The sequence below is a fragment of the Vulpes vulpes genome, chromosome 7, assembly GCF_048418805.1.
Source record: "Vulpes vulpes isolate BD-2025 chromosome 7, VulVul3, whole genome shotgun sequence".
NCBI lineage: Eukaryota > Metazoa > Chordata > Mammalia > Carnivora > Canidae > Vulpes > Vulpes vulpes.
Window position 1 is genome coordinate 14,589,081 of NC_132786.1, and position 15,680 is coordinate 14,604,760.

The window sequence follows — 15,680 nt, forward strand, 5'->3', positions numbered from 1 at the left end:
AAACATAAATTGTAAGAAGCAAGAGGTTCATTTCCCTTAAACAAAACTCCCAGAAAGCAGGCAAGAAAAAAAGATAAAAGGCCTCAACAATTGGAAAACTTGGGGAAGGAGGGGAAAATCTGAAAGCAAGCAAGATGAAAATAATGAAAATACCAGCTGACATATAACAGGGATAGAATGCAGTCTAATCCCCAGACTCCTGAGCAAGGACGTATGCAAAATTAGCACGGGAACACAAAACTACAACAGAAAGACGGGACGCGTAGCATCGGGACCAAGTATCAAACAAAGCATATCGAATTCGGAACTTGCTCATCAAACTGGATTAATTCTCCCTTTTGACGAAATGCGTTTTGAGTTCAGGTTACGTCACAGGAATATTTTTATGGAATGACTTAAAAAATGTAGAGAAAGACTCTGATTCCTCTGAATCCCCTTAGTGAAAGAAAATCTTCAAATGCTGCTAAACTTAATTAAAAGCCACGAGGGATCGATGAAATGAGGCATTCAATGCAGACTGTGACATTCTGGGCCAAAACTGAAGTGTCATCAAAAAGTAATGGTTTTGGTAGACCCTGGCTAACAAACCAGAAAGGACATCAAACACAAAGACTTTTTTTTTTTTTTTTTGTCAAGAATGGTAACACTGGCGAGAGAGAACCTCAAAGTGACATACATAACATACATAGCGACAAACTGAGTATGTATATTTAGCATAAAGACTCACCAGAAGCAGGTGTCCATGCCTCTGTGGACAAAACCAAACCAAACCAAACGAAACAAAACAAAACAACTTTGGTTAACAGATCAACACTACATATTAAAATCCAGACGCTATAAACTCTGGCACAGAGGCTGAAGCACACATTACATGAGAACACTGTTGCTGTCTCTATCTGGTGAAATACAAAGGAGTGTGAACCTCGTAAATGCAATTTTGGGTATCAAAGTCCAACTGACTCTTTGTAATGTGCTCTGGCTTTGCAATTCTCAACGTAGCAGGTGATAACCTGATATAGAAGCGAATACCACTGCGACTTCAGTTAGCTGCATGTGAGTTGTTTAAATATCAAAAGGTGAAGTATGACAAATTAGGAATAAAACACAAATTTATGGAAAGGGTGCTTCAAAGAATGAAACCTGGACAAAACTCAAAAGCAGGAATCCTCCCAAGTGATCCTTTGCTACAAAATTAATTCACATTAGTGGAAGGCTTTGCTGTGCCCAGTGCTGGGAATGTTTTTGTCCTATCGGGAACAGTTCACGCAAAATACCGAATTTCCGTATGTCACCCTTATGTCCCGTTGTTTTGCTCGGAACGAGCATCAAACCTCTGTGATAAATTTAAAATGAATTACAATTTTGCTGGAGGTTTAATTGCTAAGTAATTTGTTTGAACAGTTTAAACCAGTTAAAATTTTAATCAACACATAAATTTGTGGGCAATCATATGGGAAAACTCATAAAACCACAGCTAAATTCCTTGGGATCGAAGTGTTATAGCCTGAATTAGCCTTTAACTAACAAATGAGCATTATGATTGGATGTCAAATGCATTCCTATATTTTAATTCATTTGCATATGTAAGAAAAAATAGAAAACCATTAGGCCGAGGAAAGGACTAAAAATTGCTCTGAAAGCAGCAACACTATGGAAATCTAAACAGAAATTCCAAACGTCTTGTCATTCTTCTGGGAGTTCAGAGCAAAAGTCGCTCTTACGTGAAAACGGATTTAAGGTTGAGAGCCCACAGGACTCCCTGACGGTGCTTCGTAAATTAGAAAATGAGCCCATAGATAGGAGATCATAAAGACGCTTTTCTTCCAACAGAGACGGCTTCCTTACTACTCACCCAGTTCCTGAACTCTGTCATGAGCTAGTAAACCCCTAGAACAAAGCTGAGAACGAAACCTGCGTTTCGGCACAACTCCACAGGTGAACTCAGAACCAGATTAAAACCAGGGCTTAGGAGAGCTTTCCCGCTGTCAGATTCACGCGTGGGTCATCCCTAATCCCACCGCAGACCAGCGAGAAGACAGCAAGCTCCCATCCTTGCAGGAGTGCACCTTGGAAGTGTCACAAGCCAGAGACAGGAGGGTTGTGTCCCTCAGAGTGAAGCTACAGGAAATGGTTTCCTTCTTTTCATTTTGTCGATCTTAAGGAACTTTCATAAAACAGCTCTGAATCACGCAGTCAGCTTTAAAAATGTTCTCCTCATAAGGAAAACAGAAGAAAAATCAACCACCAAAGGTCACGCTTGAAAATGCAGAACTTCAGAAGTTGCGGGAGAAATACCTGGAAGACCTCTTTCCTTATACCATTTCATGGAAAGTTTCTCATGAGAAATTTACGTAGTGGGTTGTGTTTTATGAATCAGACCCGAATAAAAAGAGAGACTTCTGCCACGAAACTTAAAGGGTAAGAAAATCTCCGTGTGCATGCCACTCCCAGCATCATGAGTCATGTTTTTCCCACGGAGACTGTTCCAGAGTCTCACCCTGATCCCCCCCGCACTGGTCCTTACAGATGCGCTAAAATGGATTACCACTGCAGTGGTTATCAGTCCTCCTCCGATATCCGAAGAAAACTAAAGACCGAGAAGGGTCCTCTAACTCCCATGCCCGACCTGGGGAAAATGGCATTTAAAGTCCTTAACACCAGAGAGGAAGTGGCTGAACTTAAGAGGCAGGCCAGGCTCCAGTAGAAGGTCCAAGTCCAGACCCAGCCTGGCGGGCTCCACGAGCCCGCAGAATGCAGGAACCAACCGAACCCCACCTGGGGCTTGCTTCAGATGCGGCACCGAGGGACAATGGGCCCGTCAATGTCCCAATCACAAGGAGCCAACGCGGCAATGCCCTCAATGTCGAACGATGGGCCACTGGAAATCTGCCTGCCCGGGTCTCGGGGGATCCTCGGCGCCTCCACACAGAGGAAACCCTGAGCCGGGAAGTCCAGCCTTTCAACGACTCGGATTGGACGATGACTGACGGGGCCCAGACTCGGACACCCCCTAACCCAGGCCAAGCTCAGGGTCCTGCTCCAGGGAGCGGGGAAGCCCATCTCTTTCCTGTGGGACACGGGGGCGACCGACTCCATTGTGCCTTCCTACTCGGGGACCAGCTTCCCCTCTCCAGTAGCGGTGATGGGAACTGATGGCACCTCCTCTATTCCACGGACTGCCCCCCTCCTCTCTTGCAGCCTGGATGGGTTCTCCGCCTCACGCTCCTTCCTTAGAATCCCTTCCTGCCCAGCTCCTCTTCGTCGAAAATCCTGACATCTATCTATCAGCTTCTCCTCGGCTAAGTCCTGCTACCCTCCTACCTACCCCCTCTGCTAACCCGGAACCCTCCCATCCCTGCTCTCAACTCCTGGAAGAGCTGACTCCTCCACATCCAGGACTTTCCAATCAGCCCTTCCCTAACCCTGACCAAATACTCTTTGTGGCCAGAGACACGCAGCATAGGCCATCGTTACCCTAGACGCCATCCTAGAGGCAGTTCCCTCCTCCTCGGGACAAGCTCTCGGAAGGCAGAACTTAGAGCTCTCACCAGGGCTCCTCGCCTGTACAAAGGGCAACGAGCTACCATAGACATGGACTCCAAATATCCCTCCCTCATCACACATACACATTCTGTCCTATGGCAAGAGCAAAGGCTTCTTACAACCAAGGGAAGCCCCATAATCTATGGGCCCCTCATTTCAAAACTACTAGGGGCCCTCAGCCTTCCCACTGAAGTAGCCATTGTCCACTGTCATGGACACCAATCCTCCAAGGACTCCAAGGGCCAACAACAAAGCCGACTCAACTGCCCAAGCCACTGCCTTAGGCTCCTCACCAGCTCCCCTCCTCTTCCTCAACACACCACATTCCCCCCACTTACACAGATGAGGAAACTCACACACTAAAAGAGATGGGAAGAATAGCCGGGGAAAAAGACTGGATCTTCATTCAGAAGAAACTCGCTCTTTCAAACCATTTAGCTCCTATGATCATTTCAGTCATGCGTCAATCCCTACACATTGGTCCCAAGGCCTTACACCAGTTCCCAGGACCCCTTTTCTACTACCCACATCTCCCAAAGATAATTAGAGAGGTGGATTAGTCTTGCAAAACCTGCTCCACTGTAAATGCTCAAGGGGGAATTCACAGGCCAAGACCCAATCACCAGCTCCACGGCTACCAACCTGGCAAGGACTGGCAGCTTGACTTTTCCCACATGCCGCACAATAAATCCTTTTGCTACCTATTAACCTCAGTGGTCGCCTTTAGAGGGTGGGCAGAGGCTTTCCCCACAGCTCGGGAGATGGCGGATGTGGCGGCCACCATACTCACCGAACACATCATTCCGAGATTCAGCCTCCTGGAGATCCTACAATCTGACAACGGCCCGGCTTTCATCTCCAGCATCTCCGGGCACGACTCCGAGAGCCTAAATATTACCTGGAAACTCCATATCCCATATCACCCCCAGTCTTCGGGTAACCTAGGGTGGGCTAACGGCCTTCTCAAGGAACATCTCACCAAACTTACTCTTGAATCCCCACCTGTCCTGGCCAAACCTCCTCCCGCTGGCTTTAAGAAGGCTCAGAGCCACCCCGGAGGGCCGTCGGGCCTAGTCCCTTTGAGCTTCTCTACGGGGCGGCCCTTCCTGCTCCCTTAAAATCTTCCAACATCACCTCCTCCTCTCCTATCTTACTTACCTACCTACCCTAACTCGTCTAAGAGCCCTCCTGCGGGCCCATGTCGATTCAGTCACCCGTACTCCAGGAGCACCCACCTACAGGCCTACCCAACTCAGGACCAGGGCCCCTTCTCCTGGATAAAACTTATCCAACAAGGCACTTCCCTTGCCAGCCTTTCCTGCATGGGCAATCTGTCCCACCGTTTTATCTGTGCCGCTTTAGGCAAAACTCCCCTTGTGGCCTATTCCCCTCCCCAAGTGCATTCAGCTGCACCAGCCCCGCACCCACACCTCCAGCGCCTGCCTCATCCCTCTCTCACTAATGTTGCCCTATTTACTGACCCTCTCAACCATCAATTCCCCTTCTGTTATTCCGCCCCTAACTCATCCCTGTGCAACGTCACCCGGTCAAAAGTCACCTCTCATCATGCTGCTATTGGCCGATTCTTTTGGTGCCAGGGCTCCCTATCTAAATCTCTCAATACCTCTGCCTCCCTCCTGTCTGCCTGTCTCCCAAGTTCCGCGATTAACCATCTATAGTCAGGCAGAAGTAGCCCTCCTCACCAGCCCGCCCACGGAAAAGCAGAAACGAGTGATCTTTCTCCCACTGGTTGTCGGGGTCTCCCTGGCCTCAACCCTGGTGGCCACTGGCCTCGGGGCCCTTATTCCAGTCTGCAGATTCCTCCAGGGACCTATCCGAGAGGCCTCAGATGGCTATCGAAGCTTCGGCAGGGTCTTTTGCTTCCCGACAACGCCAAATAAACCCGGTGGCCCAGGTAGCTCTACAGAACCGATGTCTCTTGGACCTCCTCACGGCCGAGAAAGGAGGAACTTGTACGTGTCTCAATGAAGATCGCTACTACTACATCAACGAAACAGGTGGAGTGGAAACCAATCTCCACATCCTCGCCAAAGGTCGGGAGTCTCTCCAAACACAGTATCACCCTGTCGGCCCAACTACACCCCAGTGGTGGCAGACCCCACTAACCACATGGCTCCTCCTCTCTCTAAGCCCACTCCTGATCCTTGGCATACTATTAATGGTGGCCCCTTGCTTTCTCTGAAAAATCAAGGAAGGAATCCACGAAATATCTCAGTTATCAATCAACTAACTTGTTTTATATCCCTACGCTGGCCTGCCCACCTCCGACAGGCACCACGACGCCCCAAAATCAGCAGGAAGCAGCCGGATCTGAATCGTCGCCCCATTATAACATAACAAAAAGATCTGAATGTTGGGCCAGCGAGACTGGGGACCTCAAAACGGCCGACCCCAGGCCAGGAACCTCCCAATAAGGCCACCTTGCTGCCCAATCCTAACTTAGCACACCAAGACCTGTAACCCTTGCCCTAATTGGAATGCCGCCCTGCCCCCATCTTCCCACAGAAAACTCTTTAGAGACCCCACTGCAGTTGGCTTGGGCGCGACACACCCACCCCTTGCTCTCTGCCTTGCCTGCGGTGCATAACCTAGCCAGAGAGTGCAGCCCATTAAAAGCCGGTTTCAACAAAAATAAATAAATAAAAATGAAAGCCTGTTTCGACCAACTTTTGACTGGCCTCTCTTCCAGATCACTACCAATCAGTTTAAACCTGACAAAAACCATGGTCCTTTTGTACCAAACTGCCACTTAAAGGACTGCTCACACCTGGCGCTGGCCACCTCCCTCCCTGTCCAATCTCGGGTCCGCCCCCAGCCAGGACTGAGACGTGCCTGCGGACTCGCCCGGCCGACAAGGCACACGCAGCTCACGCATTCGCTCAGCAAACACGGGGGGGTGGGGGGGTCCTCCCGCTGTGGACATCAGGAGCCCCAGGGGGCACTGCCCAGGCCTAGCCTCTGGTGGCCTCTGGTGACTGGAGGGCCACTGGCCGACGCTCAGCAAGCTGTGCCCGGAGTGCACGGAGGCTGAAGTGGGAGGCGGCCTGGAGTGTGCAGGCGGGGCTCAGAAGCAGGGGCGGCCTTGGGGGTGGATACGCCGTTCCCATTTGGCAGCCAACTGGCCAAGCGGTGGCGGGTTCCTACGACGATGCTGAACGGGGGACACAATCTGCCCCCGTGGCTCCTCCAGTCTGGCAGGGGACGAGCAGCGAGAACCGACAGCACCAGGCGGTCCGAGCCTCGGACCTCCTCTCCATCCACTGCGGCTCCTACAGAAGCCGGGGGTCCTGGGGGCCCCCCGCAGGCCCCTCCCAGGTGGCTCCGAGAAGCACCTGCACCAGTCCTTTGGCCCGGGGCGCATCGCCTCCCCTTGACTCACCTGGGCAGGCCGCGGCCTCCATGACGTTGGCCAGGGTCACGTCATTGGACTGCACGTTGTACTGCCACTTGCGCAGGCCGAGGACCCCGCAGAGGATCCTGCCGGTGTGCAGCCCCACATGCATTCTCAGGTCCAGCTCAGTGGCCTCGGCCACCGACCTGCAAGAAACAGGTCACGGGCATGAGCTAGGCCCTCGTGTACACCCGAGAGGGGAGCCCGGACAGGTGGGAGCATGGGGTCCCCGCCCGGCTCTGGGACGCATGGCCAGAGTCAGGTGCCAGAGGGAGCGCTGAGCCAGGTGACCAGCCCCTCTGCCACCCTGGTCTGTCCACAGGTGGCCCCCATGGCAGGTGTGTCCAATGGGCCTTCCACATGAGCGGCAAAGCCCAACCACACCAGGAGGCCGAGCAATGGCCCAGGACAAGGTGGCCGCGTGGTTAGCAAGTCTCCCCAAGGGAAACCACAGACATGCAGGGCCACCAGGCCGCCACCCTGGAGCCAACCCCACCAGCGCCCAGCCTGGGGCAGACCCCCACCCGCCCGGCACAGCAGGGGGCCCGTGAGCTCAGAGACCAACCTCCCTCCTGCTTCAAAATTGCGGTTGATTCCTGTGCGCCCACCTTCTTCCTAGTACAACTTGGCCCAGCTGAGACGCAGCCTCCAGGGAGTCCTCCCAGGCCCTCACCTCCATCCCCCAGGGCCCATCTCCAGGGCCTTTGGGTGCCAGTTGCCCTGGCAGGAACCCCCTCCCCCAGCCCGTGAGGACCACGTCCCCCTTGGCCCAGCCTTCTGTGGCGGGGCGCCAATCACCGCACCCCCTTGTGCCCACCGAGGGCCCAGCCCCCAGAACCAGTGTTTCGCGTCGGGTCCGGGGCGCCCGGTGCACGTCCAGAAGTCCGCGTGCCACCACGGGTTACTTGGGAGTCTGAACGGATGTGTCCTCGATACCTATTGACTTTTACACGTGATGAACGTAGTTTCTCTCAATTTTAACTTTATCACTCGTTTCCCAACCTCCAACGAGAGGTGCCAAGACAAACAAAATGAGGTTAAAATTTGGGTTGGGTTATTTTTAATTGTTTTGTTTTTTTGTTTTGAAATTTGCAAACAGAAAGGAAGACAGAGAAACCTGAATGAGAAAAGCAGGACACGGTCCATTTGAGCGTTTTTAACATTTCCGCCTCTGCAGCCAGGAAGGGGCCCAGGGACGGAGAGGCGGGGACCCACTTGTGGCACGCAGCACCCCAGCCAGCCGCCCACCAAATCCCACAACCCACACACCCTCACCTGCTCTGGAAAGCTCTGCCTCAAACATCTGCCAACAGATGCAGTCACCGAGACACTCACTTCTCAGTAAAAGGCGCGTCAGGGAAGGTCTCACGGAGACGTAACCCCAAACACCAGAGCCGGGGCAAAGCGTGTCCGGCTAACGTCTCCTTGGCACCACAGCGGCACCCGCTTGCTGGTGGCTGTGCGACCCGACGCTCTGTAGCCTCAGGGGCCGGGGCAGAGGAGCCGCGGAGGGGGGCACTGAGGCTCCGGCTGATGGGGACCCAGCAGAGGACGAGGGCCGGCCCGACTGGAGAGCCCCCAACCCCAGCAGTGGCGCCCACCCCGCAAGGAGGGAGCCCTGGGCCTCTGCTTCCACATCAGTGCCCTGCACGGTCTTGAACACAGAGTGTGCCAACGTTCCCGCCTGTTACTCCGACGCGAACCTGCCTCCCATGGAGTGGAGCACAAGATCGCCCCCACCCGTTGCACCAGGAACACACATGTCCTCCCGCCACCCCCCCCCCCCACCACCCCCTAGCCTCAGGAGAGCTCAGAACCCTGGCGGCCAGGGCCTGCACCCACCTGCCCTTGAGGAGAGGCCGTCCATAACCGTGACCGTGTTCATGCAGGGGCAGCAAACACCCAGCCCCTCACACGCCTGTCCTGAGCTCACAAGTCCAGGGACTTTCGCGTTTGCACCCCGACTGGGTATACTGCCAGAGAGGCAACACCCTCAGGGCGAGGGAGCAGCATCCCCAACCCTGAGCACCCTGGAACCGCACACAGGGTCTGCAGCAGATGGTCTAAGAATCCTACAACCGGCCCAAACCAGCCCCCGGCTCTGGGTCTCCCCCGTGTGCCGAGGACCCCCAGCTGGAGCCGACTGCTCCGCGGCCTGGCGAGGGGCGTCTGCAAGCACCACCTTCCTGCTGGCCGCCCACAGCTCACTCTAGCCATCCGGGCCGCGGCGGGGCCTCGGGGATGCTGCGCCTTCGGGGCTCCGAGGGAGAAGACTGACAGGCCCTGCCCAGAAGGAAGCCGCCGTCCTCCCCGGGTGCCGCGGGCCCAAGGCACAGCAGCACACAGCCCGGCCAGAGGCCAGACACCCGCCCTGGCCACTGCTCCTCGCTTCTTCTCGGGCAAGGTTCGTGCTAACAGAGCTCCAGGCTAAACACAAATACACACGTTTGTGCACGTTTCTGGGTCAGACGGGGGCGGTGCAGCAGGTGAGGGAGGCCACCGGCAGGCCAGGAGTGGCCCCCCAGGAGCCCGTCCCTGCGTGAGGCCCACCATGCGGCAGACGCACACAGGCGGCACCCTGCGCTGGGGCCCCCAGAGAAGGGAAGAGGGGCTCATCGTGGGCAGGAGGCCGGCTCCGAGCTGTGGCTCTGGTGGCCCTCGCCCCTGTCCACAACCGGGACGGCGCCCAGCCCATGCTCCCAGTTTGTGGAGACAGAGACTGGGCCCCGGAATCTCAGGAGGCCATTGAAGCCTCTGGGGATATGGAGCCGATGCAGACGGCAGCCCTGGAGGCCAAGGAAGATGCCCACTGGCCCCGGGGTGGGCGGCCTCCGAAGCCAAGGCGGGGTCTCAGGGCCGACAGGGTCGGGGAGCCTGGAGCTCAGCCTCAGCGGACAGGAGACACAGCCAAGGGGCCCCCACTGCCCAGAGTGAACGGAGCAGGGGCAGACAGGTGGCCGATCAACCTCTCCACATGGCACAGAAGCAGCCACGCCGAGGGGAGGTGCAGAACTCCGGGCTGGGGCTGCCAAGAGATCATCACAGAAATCCCTCCGAGGCTGCCCAGGTGCGGCGATGGTGGGGCGCACCAGGGCAGGCCCAGAGCCCGCGTGAGCAGCCAGGCGTCCCAGGCACACCTCCGGGCGCCTTTCCACCCAAGGAGCCCTGGGGGCAGCGGGGGCACCAGGTCCCCCCAGGAGGCTCCCAGCAGGGGCGGCCAGTGTACCGCCCTCAGGGACATCAACGGCACGAGCCGTTGGCGGCAGCCTGGCGAGGCCCTGCCGGGGACGCGCCCCTGACTGGCTGACGGGGGAGTGGACACCTGCCTCCCCGCACCTCCCCCTGCACAACCTCACTTTGGCCCAGGAGGTCCCAGAACGACACAGGACGTGATCCAGGCCATGCTCCACACTGATGTGGCCGCGACGTGAGAACTGCTCGGCGTGAGCCCCATGCGACGTCACGTAAGACAGCACGGGCTGTGACACGAGGGGTGACGCACGACAGGGCATATGTCACATGCTGACAAAGGAAGCGATGTGAACCGCAGGCGTATTCGTGGCACGTGGTGCCCGGAGCTCTGATGGCTGGGACGTGGCCGGGGACACGAGAAGATGCCGTCGCGAGGGGGAGCCTCGGAACCCTCTGGGAGACGCACCTGTGCTTCCTGCCTGGCCCTGCCCACCTGCCCCAGCGCAGCTCCCCCTCGAGGGCAGAGGCTCCAGTGTCTGGATGCACGCTGGCCTCACCGGGGCCTCTCCCGCCCCCAACCCTGGTGCGGGCGCAGACCCGCCACCACTGGCACAGGGACCCACTGCCCGCAGAGCCCCCACCCTGTCCCCGAGGGCGCTGCCCGGCTCCGGGAAGCCGCACCTCCACACCCGTCCACACTTCGGAGCCTCCTCGTTTGCATCTCTCTCTCTCCCCTTTCTTGTTCCCCAGACAACGCTGCTGCCGCCACTTCTCAGCTCCAAGTGTGGATGCTGACAGCGCTCCCTGTGAATTAAGCCCGCCCTGCGGGGCTGCACCCACCCCTCTGAGCTGCTGAGACGTGGGCACAGGGGTGCTACAGCCACCAGGGCAGCCTCCCAGCCCCACGCCGTTCCTACCCCGACCAAGGGTCCCTAACTCTTCATCCTGCTGCCTGATGGGACGAGATAGGCTGGCTGAGAAGTGGACACGGCCGGCCCGCGGTGTCCAGGCGACGCGCACCTGTTCCCTCGAAGGCCCCTCGGCACGGGACACCTGGATGCCAAGGCGCGCAAGGCTGAGCACAGGCAATTCCTTCAAGCGGAACCCGGCTGACTCCCTGGATGCCCGGCCAGGCTACGCGACAAAGCGTATTTCTTCCCGCCCCACTAACGCCATCCCGACAATGCCCTGGATGGCCACGGTTGAAGAAATGCCGTCCCAGCAAAATGCAGAGGAGGGGGTCCCAGAGGCACACGCACCTCGCCATGCGGCCTGGCTCTCGGAGAGTGGACGGGACAGCGCGGGGGCGGTCGCCACGGGGACGGTCGCCTCGGGGCACTCACGTGATGGTATCGATCATGTGCAGGCCCATCTCCACGCAGCAGTGGGCATGGTTGGTCTTCGGCTGGGTGAGGCCGGACACGCAGTAATAACAGTCGCCGAGGATCTTCATGTGGCGACAGTGGTTCTCCTGGAGGGGGAGGGGGGGCGACAGGAGAAATCCCAGGTTAGTGACCCGCCCGGGGCCTGGGCACCTGCACTTTCACCACCAGGTGCCAGAGACCACAGAGCGTGCAGCACGACAGGCAGGGGACCCCTGGGAGCCCAGGGCAGCCTCAGGAAGGTGAGCGGCCCCCAGGGCCGTGGTTAGGGTCACCCTGGGGCACTCACCCGGCCCTACACCTGCACTCAGCCCGGTTCCCACGCAGGGGCCCACTCTGCCCGCCCCGCGGCCCAGCTGGCACACCCACACAGCCCCAGTCTGGAGCCAGCTCTCTCTTCCAGGGGGACCAGCACTGCTCCCCTCCTGACCACCACCTCAGACCATCACCTGCCGGCCCCTGTGCATGGTGCCAGACACCCCCGACACCAGCCCCTGAAGGGCAGGTGCACACACCTGAGTCCTCGCGGCTGGCCTCCACGGGATGTGTGGGCGGCTGTCCATGAAGAGTCACCTGCCGGGGCCCGAGCTGCAAGGGGCGCACCAGGGTCTGCACCCTGACCTCGCCACCCAGGGTCATCTCAGAACTGCCACTCTGGCACTTTGCAACAGTAAGAGTGTCGCGCCCACCTCGCCGTCGCCCGGGGGCAGACTTCCTAGCACCTGTCACACGCTGACCCGCCGCTCTCGGCTGTGATCATCCTCGGACACTTCCGTAAAACTCCCCTCTACGTCCCTAAAATAGCAGACGGCTTCACAAAACTCCTTCCCGCGAGTGGCTCAGGTCCACGGGTGTGACCACGAGATACGACGGAGACGCTCTCCAAAACGCATTCACGCGTTCGTTCAGAGGGGACAGCAAGCCCGCTACACGTGAACGGAAGTCGCAAACTTCACGAAAAACGATGACCTTTTCCAGAATGAACACAAGCAGTAAGAAGCGTGGCCGTGGTCACACGGGGAGTGTCGCGGGTGCCCTGGGCCCACGGGCGACTGCAGCCCCACTAAGAGCACATCCCCCGGCTTCTGCTCATGCTGCCCTCCGCCTTCCCAGAAGGACCGACCCCTCCTGGTGTTCTCCGGTGCTACAGGTTGACCTGAGAATTCACCGTGAGAGCCCTCAGCTCCCGCCTCCTGTAACCCCACCCACGTCCCACGTCAGAGGACAGGGCGCCTGCCCGGCCCCCTGGGGCTCCCCCGTGGACTGCAAGCTGGCTGCAGGGACGTCCGGTTCTGACCACTCAGCCTCCGGGGGACCGTGGCAGCCACCTGTTAGGACCCTGCCGGGCTCCCTGCCTGTGGAAAGGAGCTCCCGGGTTTCCCGCGGGAAGGTCAGGCCGGTGGCGTCCTGTCCTCTGCTGGTGTTGGGGAGCCGGAGCGAGATGGCCGGAGGCAGACGCCCCCCCGGGGGAGCCGAGGGCCGGGCCCCTGGGAGTCAGCTGGCCCGCGTTCCTCAGCCATGCTCGCCAAGCCTCCTGCCAGCAGGCAGCCCTGGGCTCTCTCCGGGCTCTTGCCCCACCGTCCCCATCGTCCCCAGTGGGCAGGCAGGCCAGGACGCCCAGGCAGGCCAAGGACAGGGAGCCCTCTCCCAACGTCCCCTGTCCGCAGGCCTAGGACACAGGGATGGCACGAGACGCCACCGCCAAGCCTCACCCGTGTCCTGGGCGTCAGGACGTTCTCCCAGCGATCAGCCCGGGGCTGCAGGGTTTCAGGATAAGGACGGCCTCACACCTTCTACGCCAAGACTCCCACACCTACTGTAGGGTTTGCCTTGGATTCAGGAGCCTAGGATCTTGGGAGGCTATTCCCCATCCCTGCCCCTGTGGGACTGTCATCTTCTGGGCCTCCAGAATGAGGGTACCGGTGCCCACGAGTGTGCACACAGGGACCTTGTGGGCCTGGACGCATGTACACACCAAGGAAGAACGTGGTGGGAGGTATTTCCTGCATGGGACACCCGCCCCGAATATCATAGATATGATACCACAGTGGCCTGGGGACGGCTGGAGGAAGCACCTGCTAGGTTATCCTAACCCACAGACAAGGCAGGCCATCCCCGATGGGCACAACGGCTTCTCTGGGGTGGAAACCTGGGAAGAATGGAAAGTTGTGTCTGACCCCAGGTGCGTTTCCAGGCTGGGGCCCTGGCTGCACACAGCCCTTCCCTGGGGCCTGTGGAGAGGGGTGCGCTTGTGTCACTGTGTGCACACAGCCCATTGCCCGCGGGCGGGGGGGGCATTGGGAGCCCTGAGCGCTGCTCCTGAAGCTTCCTCCAGGAGTGGACTCAGGGAGGGGGTCCGAGGCAGTGAGGTCACTTCTTTCACAACAGAGGCCAACAGAACTTGGAACCCTGCACCCGGGCCCCCACATTCTAGTGCAGCCCCACCTCAGGCTCACTTTCAGGAGACTTCTGCTACTGAAAGATGTTCCCTAATCAATTTCCCAGTTCCGACGAACCCCAGGAACCCCAGGGATGCGGCTGCTTCGAATGCTGGACACGTTGGTGCCACCGTCAAACTCAACGCCTCAGGGAGTTTTTCAGGAGGCGCCGTAGGGTAATACAGAGCAGGCCAGGCCAGGCCAGGCCACCTGTGCCAGCCATCCGGGGCAGCCCCATCCCCTCCTCTTCAGGGAACCAGGGATGTGTGGGAAGGTCGCATCCAGGATGGAGGACCGTGCAGGGCAGCAGGTTCCCTGGTGATCCCTTCAGGGTCACCCTGAGGTCACGGTGGGCAGGGTGGAAACAGGATTCCTGAGGTGCCCTCTTACCCGACTCGGAGTTAACCCAAGGCCCTGCAGCCGCATCCCTTTGCTCTCCTTGGGGGAGGTGTGTGCCCGCTGTGCTGTGGTGTGTCTGCAATGGAGTCAGCTGGGTGTGCGGCCCGACCGAGGCGGCCTGACCGGGCGCTGAGGCCTCCTGCCTGGCTGCCCCACACTGTCTTTACAGAGCTCCACACGGGACATACAGAACTCCACACGGGACATACAGAGCTGCACATGGGACAACGGGAGGCGGCGGAGGCAGGAGGAAGAGGACATCCCCGACACCCTGGTGGTGATCTGGAAGGAGCCCAACACATCTTACGGAGGCCTGCAAGAGTTCAAGGTGAGTGCAGGGGCTGGGGCCACCCGACACCCAGGGCCCCGATGCAGCAGGAAGGGCCCCGGGTCCCAGAAGCCAGCCTCTGCTCCCCTGCGCTACCCCCTAGACTTCTGCTGCGACAGGAGTCTGGATTCCCCTCCTCCCCAAACTTGCCCCCATGGCCCTGCCCCTGCCTGGACCAGATGCATGCAGAGTCCCTGTGCACAGAATTGTAGGAATATTAGAATAGAGCCTTCAGGGGATGCCTGGTCGCCCAGTGGTTTAGCGCCTGCCTTCTGCCCAGGCCCTGATGCTGGAGACCCGGGATCAAGTCCCACCTCGGGCTCTCTGCATGGGGACTGCTTCTACCTCTGTGTGTCTGCCCCCCCCCTGTGTGTGTGTGTGTCATGAATGAATAACAACTTTTTTTTATAATTAACTCTTTTTAAAGATTTTATTTATTTATTCACGAGAGACAGAGAGAGAGAGGCAGAGACACAAGCAGAGGGAGAAGCAGGCTCCATGCAGGGAGCCTGATGTGGGACTGGATCCTGGGTCCCCAGGATCACGCCCTGAGCTGAAGGCAGTGCTAAACCACTGAGCCACCCGGGCTGCCCACAAAAACTTTTGAAAAAGAGACACACCATGTCTCATCGCATGCGGTCTCCAGTAGTTTGCACTGTGCTATGCTTTCTCCTAACTGGTGCTCCCAGGAGGCCCCATTGGCCTGACATCCTTTCCTACCTTCTCCAAGGCTGGAGCATGGTCCTGGTGAGTTGGGAGACTTTTCCCCAAAGGGACACGGGGCTCACTGTATTATGTCTATCGCTCTGCAGTTAGGTTTTGAAGGAGCGCATCCCTGCCCCCCCTCCCGGGGTCAGGCACAGGGGCCTCGTGTGCTGCACAACATGTCAGAAGGCCAGTTGGTTCCCACAGCCACTGAGCCCTTCACTGATGCCGGCCTTCGATGCGATTCCCTTCTGTTGCCAAATCACAGTACGGCGCTGAAC

General features: G+C 58.1%; 1 protein-coding gene across 1 annotated transcript in view; it reads right to left on the reverse strand.

Moving 5' to 3' along the window:
* LOC140599522 (uncharacterized) overlaps positions 1-15,680 on the reverse strand; it is a 126,163-nt gene that overhangs the window by 40,881 nt on the left and 69,602 nt on the right. The window contains exons 5-6 of the mRNA XM_072762675.1: positions 11,491-11,618; positions 6,944-7,101 (exon numbers count right to left, since the gene is read on the reverse strand). Coding sequence (XP_072618776.1) covers positions 6,944-7,101; positions 11,491-11,618 — 286 coding nt within the window. The remainder of the gene's footprint in view (positions 1-6,943; positions 7,102-11,490; positions 11,619-15,680) is intronic.